Source organism: Labrus bergylta, chromosome 12, assembly GCF_963930695.1.
Source record: "Labrus bergylta chromosome 12, fLabBer1.1, whole genome shotgun sequence".
Taxonomy (NCBI): domain Eukaryota; kingdom Metazoa; phylum Chordata; class Actinopteri; order Labriformes; family Labridae; genus Labrus; species Labrus bergylta.
The window spans coordinates 9834592-9858620 of record NC_089206.1 but is presented as its reverse complement, the minus strand read 5'-3'; the positions used below and the strand labels follow the sequence as shown (position 1 = coordinate 9858620).

General features: G+C 42.8%; 2 protein-coding genes across 2 annotated transcripts; one reads left to right on the top strand and one right to left on the bottom strand.

Annotated features, from left to right (window-relative positions):
* Positions 1 to 1275: 1275 nt before the first annotated feature.
* On the bottom strand, positions 1276 to 2663 carry LOC114920578 (sperm microtubule inner protein 11). Its single transcript, XM_029278677.2, has 4 exons — positions 2504 to 2663; positions 1615 to 1791; positions 1413 to 1536; positions 1276 to 1324 (listed from the first exon to the last, which is right to left on the bottom strand). Exons 1-4 carry the CDS (start codon positions 2592 to 2594, stop codon positions 1276 to 1278), a joined length of 441 nt encoding a protein of 146 aa, XP_029134510.2. The 5' UTR covers positions 2595 to 2663.
* A 1364-nt stretch (positions 2664 to 4027) lies between these two features.
* pm20d1.2 (peptidase M20 domain containing 1, tandem duplicate 2) lies at positions 4028 to 9330 on the top strand. Its single transcript, XM_020640818.3, has 13 exons — positions 4028 to 4325; positions 4459 to 4545; positions 5586 to 5821; positions 5937 to 6023; positions 6146 to 6279; positions 6444 to 6563; positions 6655 to 6730; positions 6809 to 6870; positions 6952 to 7030; positions 7145 to 7216; positions 7303 to 7468; positions 7557 to 7656; positions 8874 to 9330. The coding sequence occupies exons 1-13, from the start codon at positions 4106 to 4108 to the stop codon at positions 9001 to 9003; spliced, it is 1569 nt and encodes a 522-aa protein (XP_020496474.1). The 5' UTR covers positions 4028 to 4105; the 3' UTR covers positions 9004 to 9330.
* Positions 9331 to 24029: the final 14699 nt, after the last annotated feature.

Here is a 24029-nt window from a genome sequence, read left to right as displayed (position 1 = left end):
TGGTACCATTGGACTAATGTTCATTCCATCTATTACTACTTCTTTTGTTTTATTATTATTAATTATTCACCCCAAACTTTTAATCTCTCTCTTCTCCTTTTCCCAGCATGGTTTTAATGTATTTTGTGTTGGATGATTCTCATTATGTCCTTTAAAATTAATCCAGTACTATCCAGTAGTTTACTGACTAAGATCCCTTCACTGTTCCAGAGGAATTTTCTCCATCTCTACCTGTAAGGCTGAAGTAAGAGTTGTTCTAATTGCACAATTGATTGTCGCTGCCTCATATTATTTTATTACTCTCCAAGTTCAAGAGAAGTTGGGATAAATAATAGAACTGGAAAATACTTTCTCCACCCAAGAGCATGTTCATTTTTCAAGATTCACTTTTGTTTAGATCGGTTTCCTGGTGAACGGCCATGTCAACTTTGGATGATTTTAGATATGTTTAAATGTTTTCTTTTTTTTAATAACATGGTTAAGTCCCTTAAGATTACAGCTGTCTTATTTTAAATCAGCTATATTGGTCATAACAGAACTAAGAGGCCACTTATCTTGCATGGACTGTATGTGTAGTAAGGGAAATGGTCCAGTGTAACATTAATGTCCTAAAAGAATAGGAGTTCTGGTTAACGGTATACAAACTCTATAAAAAAAACATCAAGAATTAATGAGCTGGGATGATAAAACATTAAGCAAAACATAGACATAGTAACTAGGAAACATAAGAGAATCACCCACAATCAACTTTCCACTAACCCAACACTTAAACTAGAAGGCACCCTACTGATTAATTTGGTGGGAATACATGGATTTAGATGAGGCCTATGGTCGGCCCCTGCTGGGTGGCAGCTATCATTACAGTTATACAGTAATCTGCCACTCATCCCAAAGTTGTTTTCGAGAATTTTGACCCTGTGTATCACAGGCTGGTGTAGTAGATAAAACAATTGATATTTCCCAATTTCAAAATCAAACTTTGGTAGCAATATAAGGTCTTCATAACACTATTTATGAGGACCTTTGCTTAAAGAATTCTGAAAGGTATTGATAATGGTAACCTGAAGAGTTTCATAGATTAATACAATCAGACTTCTTTGTAACTAAGTTTTAAAAATAAAGAAGTGAAGTTCTGTAAAGGCAGTCAGAGCCCTAGAAAGTTATCCCCCAAAGATGGGCCTGCTTAAATGTAATCTCTGAAAGTCACATAAAATAGTCCTTCAAATTTGTCAACGTGACTTTTATGTGTTTGAAAAAGGGAAATGTCGTGCACTATCAGAACAGGATGAATTCCCGGTCTGCCAATGACATTTCTTTCACAAACCTGTGAAAGAAAGAATTGGATTACACTCACTGAGAATAAGATTATGCTTTAAAAAATCCTTAATTTATTACTGGAAAATGTTACCCACTTTGTCATCTCGCTGTTCTTTCGAGGAAACCGCCTGACTTCGGTCCATGGCTCGGGACATTTTGATGACATCCATCCATACTGTTGGCTATCTGTTAGAGGCGTTACGTACAGCTGGTTGGGGGCTGGTGAAGAGGGAAGACTTGTAATACCTGTCACATCTTCTCAAATGAATGTACTTCAGGTCTAATTTTTGTACTTGCCTCTAGGTGTTTGAACCCGTTTGACCATCTCCTTATATCGCTCATGGCTTCCATGGTGAATGTCAGTGCTGCTGCGTGCAGGCAGGTGGTTCAATTGGCGTGTTTCTGTACATTTAAGTGATCCCTGTTTTTCTTCAAGAGATGGACACAGAGCTTCTTGGCTGTTAATCCCAACATCTGTAAAGAGATATGTTACTACAGTGTAAATTGATCATTATTTCTATCATATTTGTATATTTGTGGCGTCATCTTGAATTTAACAGAGATTATATTACTTGGGATTTCATAAAAAATACTGAGATGAAGAATGTTTTATGCAGCATCTAAGAGATGCACTATTCATTTTGACAAAACCAAATAACTAAGGACTGTAGGAATGTAGCTATACATTTTACAATAGAAAAATATCAAGAAATCATAAGGATCCAATTAAGTTATTTTCCTATTTAGAGTTTAAAACTTTGCTGTATGATATCTTACATGAACCATGTAGACCTAAATATTTTATCAACCAGTTGTGTTGTTTATTTTTGTGTTGTTTATCGTCAGCTGCAGCCACACAGAAATGTTGATCTTAATGATAGACCCACTGATTGATTGAATAAAGTTACAAAGGAAGAAAGGTTAAATGTGATTCCCAAAGTAAAAAAAAAGAAGCACAGATAGTCAAACTTACTGTAGCCTAATAGCCTGCTCGTTACTTAACGCTTCTAAGTTTTAAAGATATTTAAGTAGCCTACTTAAATCAGCATTATTAGGCTCAATATTAGCAGGCTTGAGGTTCTGTTTCCTATTAACTGAAGCTTTCGTTGAAGTAAGGTCAAACAAGCTAAACAAGAGAATTCAAATACTAATTTAGGTAACTGAAACGACGTAAAGGTCCTCTTACCCTGAGAATAAAGCTTTCCTCTCGGATTAACAATCATTTTATCTCCTATTGGGTATTGATAACCAAGGTTGGTCAAACCGAAAAAAGCCATAATAGTGTTTTCTGTTTGGTTTAAAACGATAGACAGACAGAGGCAGGCTGCCAAATAAATCACAATCCGTTTAGGCGTAACCATGGTAGCGGCTATTCAATGTGTCACGTTGAAACTTATGGAACTACACACACGCACACACACACACACACACACGCACGCACACACACACACACACACACACACACACACACACACACACACACACACACACACACACACACACTGGTTTACTGCAAGTAGGTGTAACAGAGTTAGAATGAACCTCTTTTGAATTTCTACAAAATTAATGTGTCTGTCATATTTATGTTACTTTGTTGCCGCCTGGTGGTTTAATAGCGCAACTGTAGGGCTCCTAGCTGGCCACCGCACGTACCTCAGCAAAGGAATCTCTCCTGAGCTGAAGGTGTGTGTGTGTGTGTTTAGTGTCACACAGATGTGAGTCCTTGCAGTTGCATATCAATGCTGATTGTGTGCTTTTGTATTATACACCAGGTAGACATGGTTAAGTTAATTTTACATAAAAAGTGAACTGTAAATTCATGTTGTTTGTGTTAATTGTAAAAAGCTATAAAATGCACTCCATTGATGGTTACGTGTTAAAATGATTTTGGTATGTTTATATACAGATAAAAATGTAAAATGCTCTTATTTGGTACTCAAAGACAAAGTAAAATTCCACAATACGATTACTTGTGCTAAAAATGCATTTAATTGATATGATTTCATGATGCTATTGTAAAAATACTTTTAAAAAGAAAAAGGAATCTCTCCTGAGCTGAAGATGTGAGTCCTTGCAGTTGCATATTAATGCTGATTGTGTGCTTTTGTATTATACACCAGAATAAAAAGGAAAGAGATCCAGAGTGAGAGCAACTCCGGCTGTTGTGGCGTTCTTCCTGCACCATAAACATCTGAGACAGACACACACACCCTCCATAGTCCAGCAGAGAAACACATCCGGTTACATAGGCTAAAATAAATAATCTGCCAAAAGTGATTACAAGTAGCCTAATCTGATGAAAATTTTCTTATTTTATTTTTTTTATTCTTATTTTATTTTATTTTATTATTTCATTTTATTCTTATTTTTTATTTTTTTCTTATTTTTTTTAAACTATTTTCCGCCTGTTTGTAAACTGAGCACGCTTCATAACAACATATTTTTAACTATTTTTTTTAAACAGTAAAAATGTGGCAAAAAGTGGATCGTCTCACCTACACCACACCGCCTTAAAACCTACAGTCTATGCTTAAAACACCACAACCCAGGCGTTGTCATTCTCACTTGTCCCAATAATATGACGCCCATGCATGCAGGGCATTGATAACAAACATCCATTGAAAAAGAAAGTAGGTGGCAGTGTTTGCGTTCACATTATTATTATTTTTTTTTTTTACAGTCTGTGGTTCACACCAGCAGGTGGCTCTCACTCCACACTCGACCTCTTCAGTCTGCACACTGTCTCCACTGTCACAGCGAACGAGTTCCGTCACCACAATAATCCACAATGACAGACTCGGGGTCAAAGTTAAAAACATTTAAGTTTTTAAAGATTATTACCAGTAGCCTCCTCCTGACAGTACTGATCTTGTTTACTTTGGCATCTATCAGGACTTTTACACTGGACGTAAATGTCGGACTTCAACTCGCACAGTGGGAAAAGACGAATAATGTGTCGCTCGTCATAGACCACCACCAGCGAGAGGAGCTTCTCGCTAATTTTAAAGGTCGGTTTGAGTGTTGAACGATGTTTACGTCCGTGGGAAGCGGGCTAGAAGAAGTGAGTAGAATGAGCTACCTAGATTACCGAAGATGCAAGTTGCGGTAGGGTTGGTTAACTGTCTGTTTTCATTCATCCAGAGGCCATCCGGATCCCCACAGTGTCATTCTCAGAGACTGAGGGCAACACCACCGCGCTGCGGGAGTTTGACACTCTCCTGCGGAAAGGTGAAGTTGCACTGCAATTTGTCATACGTCCTATATAAGTTATACAGTTAGTTATGAGCGTGTGGTTCATTGCATTTTATTGTATGTATTTACAAAAGCTTGTGTGCTTCAGGCTGTCTCACGACATGACTTAGCTGATCAGCTCAAACTAGTGCATTTTAACCGATAACGTTATCAAACAATCACCGGTTTAACCTAACATTGATTTTCGATGCCGGCGTTGGAGGAAGAGGGGCCCTGCTACTAGCTACGAACACGAGCTAACGTTAGCTAATGTTACACGAAGCTACATGTTATTACTTGTGTATTTAGCCCTAGGTCGCCACCCTCTCATGAATGATAACTTGTATTTAAAGAATAGTAGAGTCTGCTATGACACAAGTTCAAACTTATTTATTTTTGTCTTGTAAGGAAAGGCTTCTCAATTTTACAAGTTTATATAAATGTGTCAGAAGACTTGAGGTACGACAGTTCAAAGGACAACAAGCTGTCATGTGACTGTAAAATGCAGGTTTTCTTTTTTACATTTAATATATTTGTATATAGGCTATTGTATATTTGTGATACGGTTTTCAATAGGGGTGAAACTGGAATTCAAAAAGGGATCTAAGAATGATCAGAAGATCTATATTTCATCATATTTTTGTTGTAATGGTCTGACAGTTTCATCTCTTTATATTGTATACAAAGTCATACAAGTTAAAAGCTCAGTTTCTACTCATGTTTTCAAGAACAATGTACATGTAGAATCATGTTTTTTATGAACTCAAATGAGATAATTTTTCAAATGTGCTAGACTTTGAAGCAAAAGGTGGCTGTATGTCTTTTAGTCCTAATAGTTGATTTTAGTGCAAGTCCAATACTGCAGATTATTTTTTGAGATCTCAGGGAAAGTCTAGCCGTGACAACAACTTCTAGGTCATTCTTAGAGTTTCTGTATATGTGTAATGTTGTTTTCATAGGTTGAGCATTAAACTGGCATTATTGTGAAATTTTGGAGGAAATCCCCTTTAAACTTTTATTCTTTTTTTTTGCCTCAGCCTTCCCAACAGTTTTTTCTTCGAGCTTGGTTCATCATGAATTGGTAGCCAACTACAGCCATCTCTTTTGGGTGCAAGGGTCAAACCCTGACCTGGTGCCATACCTTCTGCTGGCACACATCGATGTTGTACCTGCCTCAGAGTCTGATGGTTGGGAGGCCCCACCTTTTTCTGCCAAGGAGATAGATGGCTTCATCTATGGTAGAGGAACCATAGATGACAAGAGCCCAGTAATGGTCAGATAATAAGTGATACTTTGTTTGATCTTGCTGTAATTCCGAGTTTTGATAAATATTTGATTGACCTTTCATGTCCCAGGTCGATTTAACAGTTATACTTCTTGTCTTCCAGGGAATACTTCAGTCACTGGAGTACTTGCTGATTAAAGGCTATGCTCCACGCAGAGGATTTTACATTGGTCTTGGTCATGATGAAGAGGTAATTAAACTTTTCATTTTTTTTGGATATTCATAAAAATGTATCTTTTTGAATTTGTCATCTCAATTAATATGAAAATAAAAATATCTAAATGTCTGAGTCATTGAATTTTTCCTTTAAAGGTCGGTGGTTACAAAGGGGCTGTTAGCATAGTACGGTTAATGAAGCAGCGTAATGTGCAACTGTCGTTTGTCATGGATGAGGGCCTAGCTATACTCGATGGGGTCATCAGTGGACTTGATGGACCTGCAGCTCTGTGAGAACCCTTTTAATTATCTAGTGCACCAAATTTGGCTTTACAATTAGTTCCAGGCTTTTTGCATATACACTACATTTTTTAAAATTAACAAATATAAAGACGGCAGATCCACATTTGATTTAATTTCTGTTTTCTCTTTATCTCTGGTCACACACTTGTAGAATTGGAATAAGTGAAAAAGGGTCTGCCACTGTAAAGCTTAGCGTGTCTATGGCCCCTGGTCATTCCTCAATGCCTCCCCGGGAGACCAGCATTGGGATCTTGGCTGCAGCAGTCAAAAGGTGGGTGGACATGTTACAATACGTTTAAAATGTGTACCTCTTTGTGAAAAATAAGCCAAAATCCAAACCTTTGACTGTGTCATGCCTTCAGATTAGAAGAGAACCCCATGCCGAGATTATTTGGTCATGGGCCTGAACGTGGTACCTTTGAGCATCTCGCCCATAAGGTAAGGGGGAACTAGCTACTGGTCCTGCTCACATATTAGATCTTTTTTGTAACAAACGTTTTCATTATTTGCCTGTAGTTCAAGCTCCCCATGAAGTTCATAATGTCCAATTTTTGGCTGTTTTCCCCACTCCTTGGAAGGTAATTGCATCCTTAAATTCATTGAGCATGTTTCTCTTTTGTCTGTATGGATAAATCAGTTAGTTTGTTTTTCCATCACAGGGTACTTGAAAAAAAATCTGACACTAATGCTTTTGTAAGGACAACCACAGCAGTAACAATTTTTAAATCAGGAGTTAAGGTACAGATATTAATCATTTTAATGAATAACATTGAATTATTATTAAAAAAAAGTTAGGTTGCAAGAAATTGATTTTTTTCAGAAGAAAAATCCTGATATCTTACTTATGTGTAGGTGAATGTCATCCCTTCCCTCGCTGAAGCTTATGTTAATCTTCGAATCCATTCAGCACAGACACTACAAGAGGTACATTTATATTCTCGTTTTGAAATATTGCAGATTTCTCACTAAGAATATTCTGTGTTGAATAAGATGTTTGCTGTGTGGATTAGGTCCTGGACCTCATCCAGTCTACAGTGGGGGATGAGCGAGTGAAGATGGAGCTTGTTGATGGGTTTGACCCTCTGCCTGTCAGCTCTTCTGATGAAAAGTCCTTTGGCTTCCAGATCATTAAGAAGACAGTGTTGGATATGTTTCCCTCTGTAACAGTTGCTCCAGGTATTAATTTATGATACTGGGATTAAAAGATAATAATACATATAAAAATATTTCTTGTTTTGATAAATTAAATGCTTTTGTTATGCAGGTATCTGTATCGGGAACACAGACAGTAGACACTTCAAGGACCTGACCAATGATATTTATCGCTTTGCCCCTATCTGGTTTAAACCAGGTGATGCTCAGAGGTAAGAATCATTTTGTTATTTGCATTTTAAGAATTTCTTATGACATTTAAAGAGACTATTAAAGCACAGAGGAAAAACAAATAGACAAACAATACACAAACCAAAAAAAGAAAAAACATAAATAAATAAAAAGGAACAAAAACAAGCTGGTTACATAAGTCTCAGATACAGTAGCTGATCAATGTCTGATACATTTATGGTAGAGGACTACAATATCATTAGTGCATGAAAGGCAACAATGTATAACTTCATGTGCCTACAGATATATCTGGACATACATGCACACACATCTTAATTCATATTTTTAGTTCATACACACATCTGTAAATATACATACTTTAAGGGAAATTACTAACACATTTAATAACTTAATATCATTTAACCAGAGGGTCATTAAAGGTGTCATGTACCTCTACCATTTTTCCCATCTCTTTTTTAAAAATATGATTGTGATTCCTAATTCTCATGGTATTTTTTTCCATTACATATATTTAATTTACAAGATCCTTCCATTTTGAGTTAATTAAATTGTTGTCTTTTATCCAACTCTTTGTTATTTGTTTAATAATTACTGCTCGAATCGCCAAAAAACAAGTTAGAATCTTTCTTCATTATCCCTTCTGGTAATTTCCCTAATAGTAAAACATGTGGGTTTTTATTTAAAGGTAAACCAACAATATTTGAAAGTTCTCTGTTAGAGTTTTCCCAAAATCCACTTATAACTTTACAGGACTAAAATATATGACTGTGGTTTGCCATTTGCTTACCACATTGTCTCCAACATCTTGGCGTGATGTTTGCTTTGTACTTAGCTTGAATTTAGGGGTGTTTTAAAGAGTCTGTTCTTCCACATAAATTCTTTCCAATAGTTTGAGTTTGTTTGAATCCAGTACACCTTAGAGCTGAATAACACTGAACACAGCCTGCTGCAGCTTTACAATAAACTGCTTCTTCAGAGTAATATCTGACAAACTAGAAGGCATCTTCTCCAACAAAAGAGAGCCTTTTTCTGCTGTTGTGATGAAACAGTGTAACCTATTTTGGCTGTTCAAACATCAAGTTTCCCTTGAACAAATACAGTAAGAAGAGGTTTATGTAAAGAAGCAACCTTTTGCCCAGTTAATCCCTTAGCTTTGGTGAGGAATAAGCCGCTGGGAATTGAATTTAGAAAAGGGACATTTACTTTTTAAAAGACTTTTTTTTTCCCTTTTTCATAGATTCCATGGCATCAATGAAAGAATTTCCAAAAAGAACTACGAAGAGCTTGTTGTATTTTACTTCAATCTTATACAAAACTGTGACATTCAAAAGCTCCCTGAGCCTCACAGCTCAGTCCATGAACTCTAAAGAATGGAACAATGTGGGTAACACCGAAAACAACTGATTTTTCTAAAAGCCTTCATTATTGTAATTTCAAATAATTTCAACACCACCTGGCAGCACCTGGCTGTATGTTGTTGTTTATTTTTGATCAGTGTTTTTAAAAAGATATTGAATTCAAGAGCCAGAAAGTGAAATTATTTACTCTGAGTTGTGCTTTGAAATGATCCCAATTATGGGAATGAAATGACTGAAATCCTTTTTGAAGTTGTGAATAAGATTAGCAGCTGACTGCCTGAGATGATTTTTGACAGTGAAATAATAATGTTACAATTTAATAAACTGACGAATGAATCTTTTTACGTACTTAAATCTTGAAAGTAATGGTACCTATCTTAGAAGGAATGACATGCAAAATATTTTTTGGCTACTCATAACAAACTCTATAAGTCTTCTTCTTAACGTGGGGGCTTATGTTTATAACTGCATGCTGAATTAAGAATAAATAAGCTCTTCAGAAGAGTTGCCACAAACTCTAAAAAGATAAACAATTAGAGTTTCTTATTTAAGAATCTCACTGAGGTGTCCAAAAGTTCCAACAATCTATACAAGTACAAGTCAAGCAACTATCTTAAATCAATGCCAGAAGAGGCTTGAATCAGAAAGGTACTCAGGTTTGGATCATTATCTGAAGCAGGACCTCTGCTCTTTATTTTGACCATCAGGGACAGGAAAACCTATATGGATGAAGACAACCCTTCTTGTTTGACACATTTAGTATTTTTGGAAGTAATGCAGAATCTCTCAAGAATTGTCAGACAAAACATATTAAATTAATATGTGGAAAAACCTTATACAGTAACACTAGTGCTTTGGCGATAAAGGCAATTTCTGTCTCTTTCTGCTGTGTTTGATTTTTAGTTGACATTGAAGAGCATATTGCAGGTTCAGTATTTTTTGTAAATTGACACTTAACATTATCTGATAATGGCTGTAGAATAAGTCCATTCTTGATTTGATATGTTCTACAACACAAAAGGGCAAAAATTAAGAGGAGAAAGTGGCCGTTTTCAGTATAGCTATTTAGAACGCTCTTTTTTTCAACATCGTAAAATGGGCGCTCATGTTCTCTGACTCTTTGGCTTTTATCCAATGTGCAGAAGGTGGTAGTGAGTGATTTGTTCTTATTGTGTTTCTTCCGTTGTATTACATTTAATTTGACTAGTCATTAAGATGGTTAAATATTGCGTAGTAATATAATAATATTAATATTATCAAATAAAAATGTTCCTTGAATACAATAAAAGAGAGAGAGAGAGAGAGAGGATGAGCAGGGTTAAGAGGGACAGACAGTCATCATCAGTGAGATGAGAAAAAGGTGAACTGGCAGCTCTTTAACTCTATTTTAATGCAACATAAACTATATCGAAATTAACAATATTGTCTTACCCTATATCTTGTTTGAAAATCTATCGATATATCGCTCCCTCTGGCAGAAGCAAACAAGGACCTGTCAGAGATTCAGCAAGATGGAAACGTGAGCTGAGCACGGTAAGTCTTGGGTTTTGTTTTCTGACTCCAGATTAGTGGATATACAAATTTCAATAGGTAGAATAACGTTTGCTTAATACATAATTATTAATAATATCATCGAAGTCTTCAAGTTCACGGTGTCATGGCATCAAGGACGCGGGAAGTAGGCCTAGGGGTGCTGAGGGTGCTGCAGCACCCCCTGAAATCAGGGACAATTGAAACCATCAGCTATAAGAATTAAAAAACTACAGTTTACTCCGTTATATGTGATGTGTGGATGTAGTGGCCAACACCAGCATGTGCGATTACTTGTTTTGTCCGTAACTAAAATGTCTGGATCTTGTTTATAATAGGCGAGAGAGAGAGAGAGAGCTATACGAGCGAGTCGGGGAACGTGTCAGTGCTCATATTGCACATATTGCGCACAGATAAAAAACAAAAGGTTAAATTGATAATCCGCTCTACAGTTTACAGGTTTTGCCAGTAAAGTATATGAAGTACATGGCAGACTGCAGTCTCTGTTAACACACTGTTGCTGTCCAAACTGCTCCAATGTGAGCTGAGTGCTTATCTGTCTGTCTGTGCGTCAGCGCATCATCCTCCCTGCTCTGTTTATTAAAAATCTATAAACTGATCATAAGCCACGTCTGAACTTTCAGTGTGAGGTTTGATGTCTATTGAAAAGAGTTCAACTGGTAAGCCACTTTGTGATTGTGTTTATTTATTTTTCTAATTGTCCTCCATTGAAAGCCTTTATAAATCCCCCCTCTTCTGGAAACTGTCTCCTGATGGCAGACACAACACAGGAAGGTACAGGCCTCCTAATGTGTCTTCCCAGAATGCCATAGGCCCAGCGGATCAGCTGCCTGTAACCTGTGTAATCATATCGCCTGGGGATAGGGACAAAATATTTACAATTACACTTGACTTGTAGTAATGTCTTCAACTTGTCTCTTCTTGTACATGCTTTGAGAAATGACGGCAAATTTACAAAGTAATAAAAGTAAAAAACTGATCGGTTAATGATCAGCACTTACACTACTTATTTTTTAAGTTATTATCGGTTGTGATGTGAACACAGCATAAGGCTACATATCACTGGGTAACAAAGGTCCCTCACCAGCACACCTGCCCTGCTCTCCACAGGTTCTCCTCACACCACACCACAACTAAATTGCTCTCCTATGGCCATTATTCCTCCTAATTCTGCCCTGTTCCTGATCTCTAGCTTGCATAACAGGTTCATAATTATAAGCCTGTGGACCATCATATGAATATGAATATACATCTTCCTCTTCATTGGCAAGAGTGACATTCGGATCTATGTTTATTAATGTTAAACAAAGGCATAATCAGCGCGACGTCACACTCGAATGCCAGTTTTAAATGCGGAAGTAAAGGCAAACATACTAAAATGTCTCCAGGAGATCCTGTGGTTTATTCATTTCCTATCAATTGGTTAAATGGTGTCTTCAACCTGCAAGTTGCTCTTTAAAGTAAAAGCTTAAAAGAGTGGGTAGACTTTAGATACAGGGACAAAGCTACAGTAGACCGATTGACCAGAAACTAGTGAAATTTGTTTTTCTTTTTGTTTAAAATATAGAAACTTTATTTTGTATTATTATTATAGACTATTTTTAGTATATCATTTTTGAAGAAATGTGGCTTGTATTATTGACATTCAGTATATAAGATATAATCCTCATAGGTCTTGTTTTCACTCCTAGGTTTTAAAATATATTTTTAAACATCTTTCTTCCAACTAACCTTATTTTATGTGCTTACACGCCTAAACTTTAGCATTGTGTGTTCAATAGTTTAGTGAGAGCCTTGAAGGAACTGACCACAAAGGTTTGACAAAGAGATACATAATGCAAAGTATTGAACTTTGTTCAGCACGTTTGCTGTAATACAACAGCAGATGGCGTAGTTTGTAAGAGCGAGAAACCTCCTTCCCCGTGCATGTCACATTGACTCCACTACATTTTATTATGCTGTCTATGGCACGGGTCACACCCTGTGTCCTTTACACATCAATCAAAAATATTCCTGTTCATTGTTATTCTGAGTACATCTTACAAACAACAAAACATTACCATTAAAATATCTGTTATATTTGAGTACGAAGAGGATGATTGATGATTTTATTTTATTATCGTATCAAAAAATTGGCCCAGCCCAAAACAAACTAGACTACTGACCAAAAGGTGACACTTAATAGTTATAACGAAACAAACCATCCTGACATTTCTTTTATGTAAGGACACACTCTCTGGCTTCTCACTGGGGTTGCAGAGTCAGGTGTATTTGTGACTGATTGGCCTTGATTAAAGCCAGGTGTGGGGAGCTTATATATACTCCTGGAATTCAGTGCTCTGTGCCAACACATTATCTCACTTTCAGAGGTAGTGAGAGGTTCTCCCTGTGTTGTCTCTTGCTGTCTGTGTGTTCATAAACACAAACACATACATTTCTGTGTATTTGTGTCGATTGCTAAAATAACTTGGGGTGCTGGGTAGTTGATATACCCCAGCTTTTTGTGTTGAGTTTTAAGGCCTCCCTGGCAGCCTTTACTTTCGTGAATTGTTTCTGGGTGTCCCGGATAATTTAGTTTCGAGTCAGCTGCTTGGCAGCAGTGGTTTAGTTAATAATTTTCGGTGCATTAGTTAGAAGGGTGTTTTGGCTCTATACTATTTTCATTGTTCCCTTCCCCCCCCTCCAATCTATCGCTTGCGATTTTTGTGGTTATCCTTCTTGAATAACTTTAAGACACCCCTGGGTCCGCACCTGTGTCCCACTTTCCCACTTTCCCGTTTTCCTGACACTTACAGGCTTCAGAGACAATTGTGGACAGCTCATGAACATGAAATTAAACAACATCTCCACCCTGTCATCATCAGAGCTCCAAAACATTGAAGGATTTTGAGCTTACATTTAATTAATCAAAGGACATAAGAAGACATTACAAAAGAAAACAAGATTCCTTCTCAACTTCTTCTAATCACATAGTTCACACAGCCTGTGTTCCTTTGGGATGTTTTTGAATCTGCCGACTTCAAGAGTGAGAGAAAGGATTCCTGTTCTCAGCTTAGCAACCAAAGATCTCTGACTTCTTGATAAGTTTGCTTTAACATGGGATTCAGTAACATAATTGTGATTAATTTGAACAAAAGTCTGAGATGTTGGTTTTAACAAGATATATGGACATCAGGCAGGCTTGTTCTGTTGAGGTATTTAAAGCAAAGTTAAAGACCCATCTGTTTACTGTTGTGTATGAGTCATAATTTCTCTGTATGTTTTTCCTGAGAATCTAAGTGTGTTTTTAATTGTTTTTAGTTTTTGAAATGTTTTTTTAAACTGTATTGCTTTGTACAGCACTTTGATTTAAAGTGATTTATAAATAAATGTATTATTATTATTACATTTCACTTAGAAGACACTTTTATCCAAAGCGACGGACATCAGAGAGTAAGTACAACACAATTATTATTATTATTCAAAACTGTTGTAGGCAATGCATTTAGAAATAGATGGTAATTTAATGATTTGGTCTGATAGGTTTTATCCCCATTTATATTTCCACTGCACTAATTAACAATCAATTAGTTTGTCCTGCGAATACCATAAAGAGTCATATTACTCCATAATTATGAGTACTACTATTGCTTTGCATCACCAATCTATTAGATAAAATCCCATCGTTTCGGTCCCTCTGAAGGTTGTGTGGGATTTTTTAATTTTCAATGTGACCTATAAGAATAGTGCATGGAAAAGGTTTCAATCAGGGTCCAATGTGAGATGGAAATTGTTGGATATGGCCATATGTCTTGGCTGGAACAACTTAACTTCCATATCAAACAGCTAAGTCTTGCTTTAAAATCTGTACTTTATAATGCATGTTTCATTGTGCCTGCTGTGTTAAAATTATGATAATGTGTAATTGCAAAAAACATGCTGTTTCAATGTTCTATTATATCATAAGAACTGGTTTAATATAGTATTTCTCTGAGTAATCCCTTCTGTCATTTACTATGCCTTTCCAATAGTCATGAATATATTTGTGACTCTTCTGTGTTGATAAATCTTTTTCTGTAGTTTTGGACTGCAGTTCAAGTAAAATTATTTTTCTGTCTAGAGTGGTTGTTTTAGGTATAGTAATAAAAAAACAACACAGAAAAAATGTCAAACAATGCATGAATCTTGTTGTATTATACTTAAAAATTTGTTTTTATTATTGACGTGATTTATAAAAATTCGGTAAAATGTATGTCGATGGAGGTGTACACCATATAAATATGCAATATGAAACGTCTGAGTAGCATATTGCCAAATGCACTGACTGCATATAAATAGAAAAAAAGAAGACACCCATTAACTAGAGTATGAAACAACAATGGAGAAATGTTCCAACAGATATATAATTAGGGAAGGCTTGTCAAAATAAATAATTGCAGTGAAAAGATAGAGAATATACACACCTAACTGCTTGAGATACACACAATATCTAGTCATATGTGTCTGAATAAATTATGATGAATAAAACAACATATAATGATAGACATGAATGGAAGAGCATGATCACTGTTTAAGCATACACAGTTTAAAAATGATGCAATAGTACATGTAAGTAAGTTCTGAATAACTCAATGTCGTTACAAGATTTGTTTGGTTGTGAAAAAAAAAGGAGACAAAATAGATTGAATAGTTTAAAAATGTGTTGTAAAGTACAGATCCTCAAAGCCTTGACAAAAGGCATGAATTACCAATGTTAAGGATTTTAAGTTGTGGTTGTTGTAGGAGGAGCTGTGGTTGTTGTAGGGGGAGCTGTGGTTTTTGGGGGAGATGTGGTTGTTATTGGGGCAGCTGTGGTTGTTGTAGCGGCAGATGTTGTAGTAGGGGTAGATGTGGTTGTTGTCGGGGCAACTGTGGTTGTTGGGACAGCTGTGGTTGTTATTGGGGCAGCTCTGGTTGTTGTTGGGGCAGCTGTGGTTGTTGTTGGGGCAGCTGTGGTTGTAGTGGCAGCTGTGGTTGTTGTAGCGGCAGCTGTTGTAGTTGGGGCAGCTGTGGTTGTTGTAGCGGCAGATGTTGTAGTAGGGGCCGATGTGGTTGTTGTTGGGGCAGCTGTGGTTGTAGTAGGGGCCGCTGTTGTTGTAGTTGGGGCAGCTGTGGTTGTTGTTGGGTCAGCTATGGTTGTTGTAGCGGCAGATGTGGTTGTTGTAGGGACAGCTGTGGTTGTAGTGGTAGCTGTGGTAGTAGGAGCAGATGTGGTTGTTGTTGGGGCAGCTGTGGTTGTTGGTGGGGTAGCAGTGGTTGTAGTAGGGGCAGATGTGGTTGTTGTTGGGGCAGTTGTGGTTGTTGTAGCGGCAGCTGTTGTTGTAGTAGGGACAGATGTGGTTGTCGTTGGGGCACCTGTGGTTGTTGTTGGGGCAGCTGTGGTTGTTGTGAGGGAAGCTGTGGTTGTTGTAGCGGCAGATGTTGTAGTAGGGGCAGATGTGGTTGTTGTTGTTGGGGCAGCTGTGGTTGTTGTAGCGGCAGATGTTGTAGTAGGGGCAGATGTGGTTGTTGTTGGGGCAGCTGTGGTTGTAGTAGGGGCCGCTGTTGTTGTTGTAGTTGGGGCAGCTGTGGTTGTTGTTGGGGCAGCTGTGGTTGTAGTTAAGGCAGCTGTGGTTGTAGTTGGGGCAGCTGTGGTTGTAGTTGGGGCAGCTGTGGTTGTAGTTGGAGCCACTGTAGTTGTTGTTGGGGCAGTTGTGGTTGTTGGGGCAGCTGTGGTTGTAGTTGGGGCAGCTGTGGTTGTTGTTGGGGCAGCTGTGGTTGTTGTTGGGGAAGCTGTGGTTGTTGTAGCTGCAGATGTGGTTGTTGGGGCAGCTGTGGTTGTTGTTGGGGCAGCTGTGGTTGTTGTTGGGGTAACTGTGGTTGTAGTGGCAGTTGTGGTTGTAGTTGGGGCAGCTGTGGTTGTTGTTGGGGCAGCTGTGGTTGTAGTTGGGGCAGCTGTGGTTGTTGTAGCTGCAGATGTGGTTGTTGTTGGGGCAGCTGTGGTTGTTGTTGGGGTAACTGTGGTTGTAGTGGCAGTTGTGGTTGTAGTTGGGGCAGCTGTGGTTGTTGTTGGGGCAGCTGTGGTTGTAGTTGGGGCAGCCGTGGTTGTTGTAGCTGCAGATGTGGTTGTTGGGGCAGCTGTGGTTGTAGTAGGGGCCGCTGTTGTTGTAGTTGGGGCAGCTGTGGTTGTTTGGGCAGCTGTGGTTGTTGTTGGGGCAGTTGTGGTTGTAGTAGGGGCAGATGTGGTTGTTGTTGGGGCAGCTGTGGTTATAGTTGGGGCAGCTGTGGTTGTTGTAGCGGCAGATGTTGTAGTAGGGGCCGCTGTTGTTGTAGTTGGGGCAGCTGTGGTTGTTTGGGCAGCTGTGGTTGTTGTTGGGGCAGTTGTGGTTGTAGTAGGGGCAGATGTGGTTGTTGTTGGGGCAGCTGTGGTTGTAGTTAAGGCAGCTGTGGTTGTAGTTGGGGCAGCTGTGGTTGTTTGGGCAGCTGTGGTTGTTGTTGGGGCAGTTGTGGTTGTAGTAGGGGCAGATGTGGTTGTTGTTGGGGCAGCTGTGGTTGTAGTAGGGGCCGCTGTTGTTGTAGTTGGGGCAGCTGTGGTTGTTTGGGCAGCTGTGGTTGTTGTTGGGGCAGTTGTGGTTGTAGTAGGGGCAGATGTGGTTGTTGTTGGGGCAGCTGTGGTTGTAGTTAAGGCAGCTGTGGTTGTAGTTGGGGCAGCTGTGGTTGTTGTAGCGGCAGATGTTGTAGTCGGGGCAGATATGGTTGTTGTTGGGGCAGCTGTGGTTGTAGTCGGGGCTGCTGTTGTTGTAGTTGGGTCAGCTGTTGTTGTTTGGGCAGCTGTGGTTGTAGTTGGGGCAGCTGTGGTTGTTGTTGGGGCAGTCGTGGTTGTTGTAGCGGCAGCTGTGGTTGTAGTAGGGGCAGCTGTTGTTGTAGTAGGAGCAGATGTGGTTGTTGTTGGGGCAGCTGTGGTTGTTGTTGGGGAAGCTGTGGTTGTTGTTGGTGCAGCTGTGGTTGTAGTTGGGGCAGCTGTGGTTGTTGTAGCTGCAGATGTGGTTGTTGGGGCAGTTGTAGTTGTAGTAGGGCCAGATGTGGTTGTTGTTGGGGCAGCTGTGGTTGTAGTTAAGGCAGCTGTGGTTGTAGTTGGGGCAGCTGTGGTTGTTGTAGCGGCAGACGTTGTAGTAGGGGCAGATGTGGTTGTAGTTGGGGCAGCTGTGGTTGTTGTTGGGGCAGCTGTGGTTGTCGTCGGGGCAGCTGTGGTTGTTGTTGGGGCAGCTGTGGTTGTTGTTGGGGCAGCTGTGGTTGCAGTTGGGGCAGCTGTGGTTGTTGTAGCTGCAGATGTGGTTGTTGGGGCAGCTGTGGTTGTTGTTGGGGCAGTTGTGGTTGTAGTTAAGGCAGCTGTGGTTGTAGTTGGGGCAGCTGTGGTTGTTGTTGGGGCAGCTGTGGTTGTTGTTGGGGCAGCTGTAGTTGTAGGGGCAGATGTGGTTGTTGTTGGGGCAGCTGGGGTTGTTGTTGGGGCAGCTGTGGTTGTTGTATCGGTAGATGTGGTTGTTGGGGCAGCTGTGGTTGTAGTTGGGGCAGCTGTGGTTGTTGTAGCGACAGATGTTGTAGTAGGGGCAGATGTGGTTGTTGTAGCGGCAGATGTTGTAGTAGGGGCAGATGTGGTTGTTGTTGTTGGGGCAGCTGTGGTTGTTGTAGCGGCAGATGTTGTAGTAGGGGCAGATGTGGTTGTTGTTGGGGCAGCTGTGGTTGTAGTAGGGGCCGCTGTTGTTGTTGTAGTTGGGGCAGCTGTGGTTGTTGTTGGGGCAGCTGTGGTTGTAGTTAAGGCAGCTGTGGTTGTAGTTGGGGCAGCTGTGGTTGTAGTTGGAGCCACTGTAGTTGTTGTTGGGGCAGTTGTGGTTGTTTGGGCAGCTGTGGTTGTAGTTGGGGCAGCTGTGGTTGTTGTCGGGGCAGCTGTGGTTGTAGTTGGGGCAGTTGTGGTTGTTATAGCTGCAGATGTGGTTGTTGTTGGGGCAGCTGTGGTTGTTGTTGGGGTAACTGTGGTTGTAGTGGCAGTTGTGGTTGTAGTTGGGGCAGCTGTGGTTGTTGTTGGGGCAGCTGTGGTTGTAGTTGGGGCAGCCGTGGTTGTTGTAGCTGCAGATGTGGTTGTTGGGGCAGCTGTGGTTGTAGTAGGGGCCGCTGTTGTTGTAGTTGGGGCAGCTGTGGTTGTTTGGGCAGCTGTGGTTGTTGTTGGGGCAGTTGTGGTTGTAGTAGGGGCAGATGTGGTTGTTGTTGGGGCAGCTGTGGTTATAGTTGGGGCAGCTGTGGTTGTTGTAGCGGCAGATGTTGTAGTAGGGGCCGCTGTTGTTGTAGTTGGGGCAGCTGTGGTTGTAGTTGGGGCAGCTGTGGTTATTGTTGGGGCAGCTGTGGTTGTTGTTGGGGCAGCTGTGGTTGTTGTTGGGGCAGCTGTAGTTGTAGTAGGGGCAGATGTGGTTGTTGTTGGGGCAGCTGGGGTTGTTGTTGGGGCAGCTGTGGTTGTTGTATCGGTAGATGTGGTTGTTGGGGCAGCTGTGGTTGTAGTTGGGGCAGCTGTGGTTGTTGTAGCGACAGATGTTGTAGTAGGGGCAGATGTGGTTGTTGTTGGGGCAGCTGTGGTTGTTGGGGCAGCTGTTGTTGTTGTTAGGGTAACCGTGGTTGTAGTGGCAGTTGTGGTTTTAGTTGGGGCAGCTGTGGTTGTTGTTGGGGCAGCTGTGGTTGTTGTTGGGGAAGCTGTGGTTGTAGTTGGGGCAGCTGTGGTTGTTGTTGGGGTAACTGTGGTTGTAGTGGCAGTTGTGGTTGTAGTTGGGGCAGCTGTGGTTGTAGTTGGGACAGCTGTGGTTGTAGTTGGGGCAGCCGTGGTTGTTGTAGCTGCAGATGTAGTTGTTGGGGCAGCTGTGGTTGTAGTAGCTGCCGCTGTTGTTGTAGTTGGGGCAGCTGTGGTTGTAGTTAAGGCAGCTGTGGTTGTAGTAGAGGCCGCTGTTGTTGTAGTTGGGGCAGCTGTGGTTGTTTGGGCAGCTGTGGTTGTTGTTGGGGCAGTTGTGGTTGTAGTAGGGGCAGATGTGGTTGTTGTTGGGGCAGCTGTGGTTGTAGTAGGGGCAGATGTGGTTGTTGTTGGGGCAGCTGTGGTTGTAGTTAAGGCAGCTGCGGTTGTAGTTGGGGCAGCTTTGGTTGTTGTAGCGGCAGATGTTGTAGTCGGGGCAGATATGGTTGTTGTTGGGGCAGCTGTGGTTGTAGTCGGGGCTGCTGTTGTTGTAGTTGGGTCAGCTGTTGTTGTTTGGGCAGCTGTGGTTGTAGTTGGGGCAGCTGTGGTTGTTGTTGGGGCAGTCGTGGTTGTTGTAGCGGCAGCTGTGGTTGTAGTAGGGGCCGCTGTGGTTGTTGTAGCGGCAGACGTTGTAGTAGGGACAGATGTGGTTGTTGGAGCAGTTGTGGTTGTAGTAGGGCCAGATGTGGTTGTTGTTGGGGCAGCTGTGGTTGTTGTTGGGGCAGCTGTGGTTGCAGTTGGGGCAGCCTTGGTTGTTGTAGCTGCAGATGTGGTTGTTGGGGCAGCTGTGGTTGTTGTTGGGGCAGCTGTGGTTGTAGTTAAGGCAGCTGTGGTTGTAGTTGGGGCAGCTGTGGTTGTTGTTGGGGCAGATGTGGTTGTTGTTGGGGCAGCTGGGGTTGTTGTTGGGGCAGCTGTGGTTGTTGTATCGGTAGATGTGGTTGTTGGGGCAGCTGTGGTTGTAGTTAAGGCAGCTGTGGTTGTAGTTGGGGCAGCTGTGGTTGTTGTAGCGGCAGACGTTGTAGTAGGGGCAGATGTGGTTGTAGTTGGGGCAGCTGTGGTTGTTGTTGGGGCAGCTGTGGTTGTAGTTGGGGCAGCCGTGGTTGTTGTAGCTGCAGATGTGGTTGTTGGGGCAGCTGTGGTTGTAGTAGGGGCCGCTGTTGTTGTAGTTGGGGCAGCTGTGGTTGTTTGGGCAGCTGTGGTTGTTGTTGGGGCAGTTGTGGTTGTAGTAGGGGCAGATGTGGTTGTTGTTGGGGCAGTTGTGGTTATAGTTGGGGCAGCTGTGGTTGTTGTAGCGGCAGATGTTGTAGTAGGGGCCGCTGTTGTTGTAGTTGGGGCAGCTGTGGTTGTTTGGGCAGCTGTGGTTGTTGTTGGGGCAGTTGTGGTTGTAGTAGGGGCAGATGTGGTTGTTGTTGGGGCAGCTGTGGTTGTAGTTAAGGCAGCTGTGGTTGTAGTTGGGGCAGCTGTGGTTGTTGTAGCGGCAGACGTTGTAGTAGGGGCAGATGTGGTTGTAGTTGGGGCAGCTGTGGTTGTTGTTGGGGCAGCTGTGGTTGTAGTCGGGGCAGCTGTGGTTGTTGTTGGGGCAGCTGTGGTTGTTGTTGGGGCAGCTGTGGTTGCAGTTGGGGCAGCCTTGGTTGTTGTAGCTGCAGATGTGGTTGTTGGGGCAGCTGTGGTTGTTGTTGGGGCAGCTGTGGTTGTAGTTAAGGCAGCTGTGGTTGTTGTAGCGGCAGACGTTGTAGTAGGGACAGATGTGGTTGTTGGAGCAGTTGTGGTTGTAGTAGGGGCAGATGTGGTTGTTGTTGGGTCAGCTGTGGTTGTTGTTGGGGCAGCTGTGGTTGCAGTTGGGGCAGCCTTGGTTGTTGTAGCTGCAGATGTGGTTGTTGGGGCAGCTGTGGTTGTTGTTGGGGCAGCTGTGGTTGTAGTTAAGGCAGCTGTGGTTGTAGTTGGGGCAGCTGTGGTTGTTGTTGGGGCAGATGTGGTTGTTGTTGGGGCAGCTGGGGTTGTTGTTGGGGCAGCTGTGGTTGTTGTATCGGTAGATGTGGTTGTTGGGGCAGCTGTGGTTGTAGTTAAGGCAGCTGTGGTTGTAGTTGGGGCAGCTGTGGTTGTTGTAGCGGCAGACGTTGTAGTAGGGGCAGATGTGGTTGTAGTTGGGGCAGCTGTGGTTGTTGTTGGGGCAGCTGTGGTTGTAGTTGGGGCAGCCGTGGTTGTTGTAGCTGCAGATGTGGTTGTTGGGGCAGCTGTGGTTGTAGTAGGGGCCGCTGTTGTTGTAGTTGGGGCAGCTGTGGTTGTTTGGGCAGCTGTGGTTGTTGTTGGGGCAGTTGTGGTTGTAGTAGGGGCAGATGTGGTTGTTGTTGGGGCAGCTGTGGTTATAGTTGGGGCAGCTGTGGTTGTAGTCGGGGCCACTGTTGTTGTAGTTGGGGCAGCTGTGGTTGTTTGGGCAGCTGTGGTTGTTGTTGGGGCAGTTGTGGTTGTAGTAGGGGCAGATGTGGTTGTTGTTGGGGCAGCTGTGGTTGTTGTTGGGGCAGTTGTGGTTGTAGTAGGGGCCGCTGTTGTTGTAGTTGGGGCAGCTGTGGTTGTTTGGGCAGCTGTGGTTGTTGTTGGGGCAGTTGTGGTTGTAGTAGGGGCAGATGTGGTTGTTGTTGGGGCAGCTGTGGTTGTAGTTAAGGCAGCTGTGGTTGTAGTTGGGGCAGCTGTGGTTGTTGTAGCGGCAGACGTTGTAGTAGGGGCAGATGTGGTTGTAGTTGGGGCAGCTGTGGTTGTTGTTGGGGCAGCTGTGGTTGTAGTCGGGGCAGCTGTGGTTGTTGTTGGGGCAGCTGTGGTTGTTGTTGGGGCAGCTGTGGTTGCAGTTGGGGCAGCCTTGGTTGTTGTAGCTGCAGATGTGGTTGTTGGGGCAGCTGTGGTTGTTGTTGGGGCAGCTGTGGTTGTAGTTAAGGCAGCTGTGGTTGTAGTTGGGGCAGCTGTGGTTGTTGTTGGGGCAGATGTGGTTGTTGTTGGGGCAGCTGGGGTTGTTGTTGGGGCAGCTGTGGTTGTTGTATCGGTAGATGTGGTTGTTGGGGCAGCTGTGGTTGTAGTTAAGGCAGCTGTGGTTGTAGTTGGGGCAGCTGTGGTTGTTGTAGCGGCAGACGTTGTAGTAGGGGCAGATGTGGTTGTAGTTGGGGCAGCTGTGGTTGTTGTTGGGGCAGCTGTGGTTGTAGTTGGGGCAGCTGTGGTTGTAGTAGGGGCCGCTGTTGTTGTAGTTGGGGCAGCTGTGGTTGTTTGGGCAGCTGTGGTTGTTGTTGGGGCAGATGTGGTTGTAGTAGGGGCAGATGTGGTTGTTGTTGGGGCAGCTGTGGTTATAGTTGGGGCAGCTGTGGTTGTTGTAGCGGCAGATGTTGTAGTAGGGGCCGCTGTTGTTGTAGTTGGGGCAGCTGTGGTTGTTTGGGCAGCTGTGGTTGTTGTTGGGGCAGTTGTGGTTGTAGTAGGGGCAGATGTGGTTGTTGTTGGGGCAGCTGTGGTTGTAGTTAAGGCAGCTGTGGTTGTAGTTGGGGCAGCTGTGGTTGTTGTAGCGGCAGACGTTGTAGTAGGGGCAGATGTGGTTGTAGTTGGGGCAGCTGTGGTTGTTGTTGGGGCAGCTGTGGTTGTTGTTGGGGCAGCTGTGGTTGTTGTTGGGGCAGCTGTGGTTGCAGTTGGGGCAGCTGTGGTTGTTGTAGCTGCAGATGTGGTTGTTGGGGCAGCTGTGGTTGTTGTTGGGGCAGCTGTGGTTGTAGTTGGGGCAGCTGTGGTTGTTGTTGGGGCAGCTGTGGTTGTTGTTGGGGCAGCTGTGGTTGTTGTTGGGGCAGCTGTAGTTGTAGTAGGGGCAGATGTGGTTGTTGTTGGGGCAGCTGTAGTTGTAGTAGGGGCAGATGTGGTTGTTGTTGGGGCAGCTGGGGTTGTTGTTGGGGCAGCTGTGGTTGTTGTATCGGTAGATGTGGTTGTTGGGGCAGCTGTGGTTGTAGTTGGGGCAGCTGTGGTTGTTGTAGCGACAGATGTTGTAGTAGGGGCAGATGTGGTTGTTGTTGGGGCAGCTGTGGTTGTTGGGGCAGCTGTTGTTGTTGTTGGGGTAACCGTGGTTGTAGTGGCAGTTGTGGTTTTAGTTGGGGCAGCTGTGGTTGTTGTTGGGGCAGCTGTGGTTGTTGTTGGGGAAGCTGTGGTTGTAGTTGGGGCAGCTGTGGTTGTTGTTGGGGTAACTGTGGTTGTAGTGGCAGTTGTGGTTGTAGTTGGGGCAGCTGTGGTTGTAGTTGGGACAGCTGTGGTTGTAGTTGGGGCAGCCGTGGTTGTTGTAGCTGCAGATGTAGTTGTTGGGGCAGCTGTGGTTGTAGTAGCTGCCGCTGTTGTTGTAGTTGGGGCAGCTGTGGTTGTAGTTAAGGCAGCTGTGGTTGTAGTAGGGGCCGCTGTTGTTGTAGTTGGGGCAGCTGTGGTTGTTTGGGCAGCTGTGGTTGTTGTTGTGGCAGTTGTGGTTGTAGTAGGGGCAGATGTGGTTGTTGTTGGGGCAGCTGTGGTTGTAGTTAAGGCAGCTGTGGTTGTAGTTGGGGCAGCTTTGGTTGTTGTAGCGGCAGATGTTGTAGTCGGGGCAGATATGGTTGTTGTTGGGGCAGCTGTGGTTGTAGTCGGGGCTGCTGTTGTTGTAGTTGGGTCAGCTGTGGTTGTAGTCGGGGCTGCTGTTGTTGTTGTTGGGGCAGCTGTGGTTGTAGTCGGGGCAGCT

Excerpts from the sequence above, each read along its gene's own strand:
- pm20d1.2 (XM_020640818.3), top strand. The coding sequence starts at position 4,106 with ATGACAGACTCGGGGTCAAAGTTAAAAACATTTAAGTTTTTAAAGATT. Across the intron at positions 6,871-6,951 it reads TTTTCCCCACTCCTTGGAAG|GGTACTTGAAAAAAAATCTG; the intron begins GTAATTGCATCC and ends TTTCCATCACAG. Across the intron at positions 7,031-7,144 it reads TTTTTAAATCAGGAGTTAAG|GTGAATGTCATCCCTTCCCT; the intron begins GTACAGATATTA and ends ACTTATGTGTAG.
- LOC114920578 (XM_029278677.2), bottom strand. The coding sequence starts at position 2,594 with ATGGCTTTTTTCGGTTTGACCAACCTTGGTTATCAATACCCAATAGGA. Across the intron at positions 1,792-2,503 it reads AGGAAAGCTTTATTCTCAGG|ATGTTGGGATTAACAGCCAA; the intron begins GTAAGAGGACCT and ends ATCTCTTTACAG. Across the intron at positions 1,537-1,614 it reads ACGGGTTCAAACACCTAGAG|CCCCCAACCAGCTGTACGTA; the intron begins GCAAGTACAAAA and ends CCTCTTCACCAG.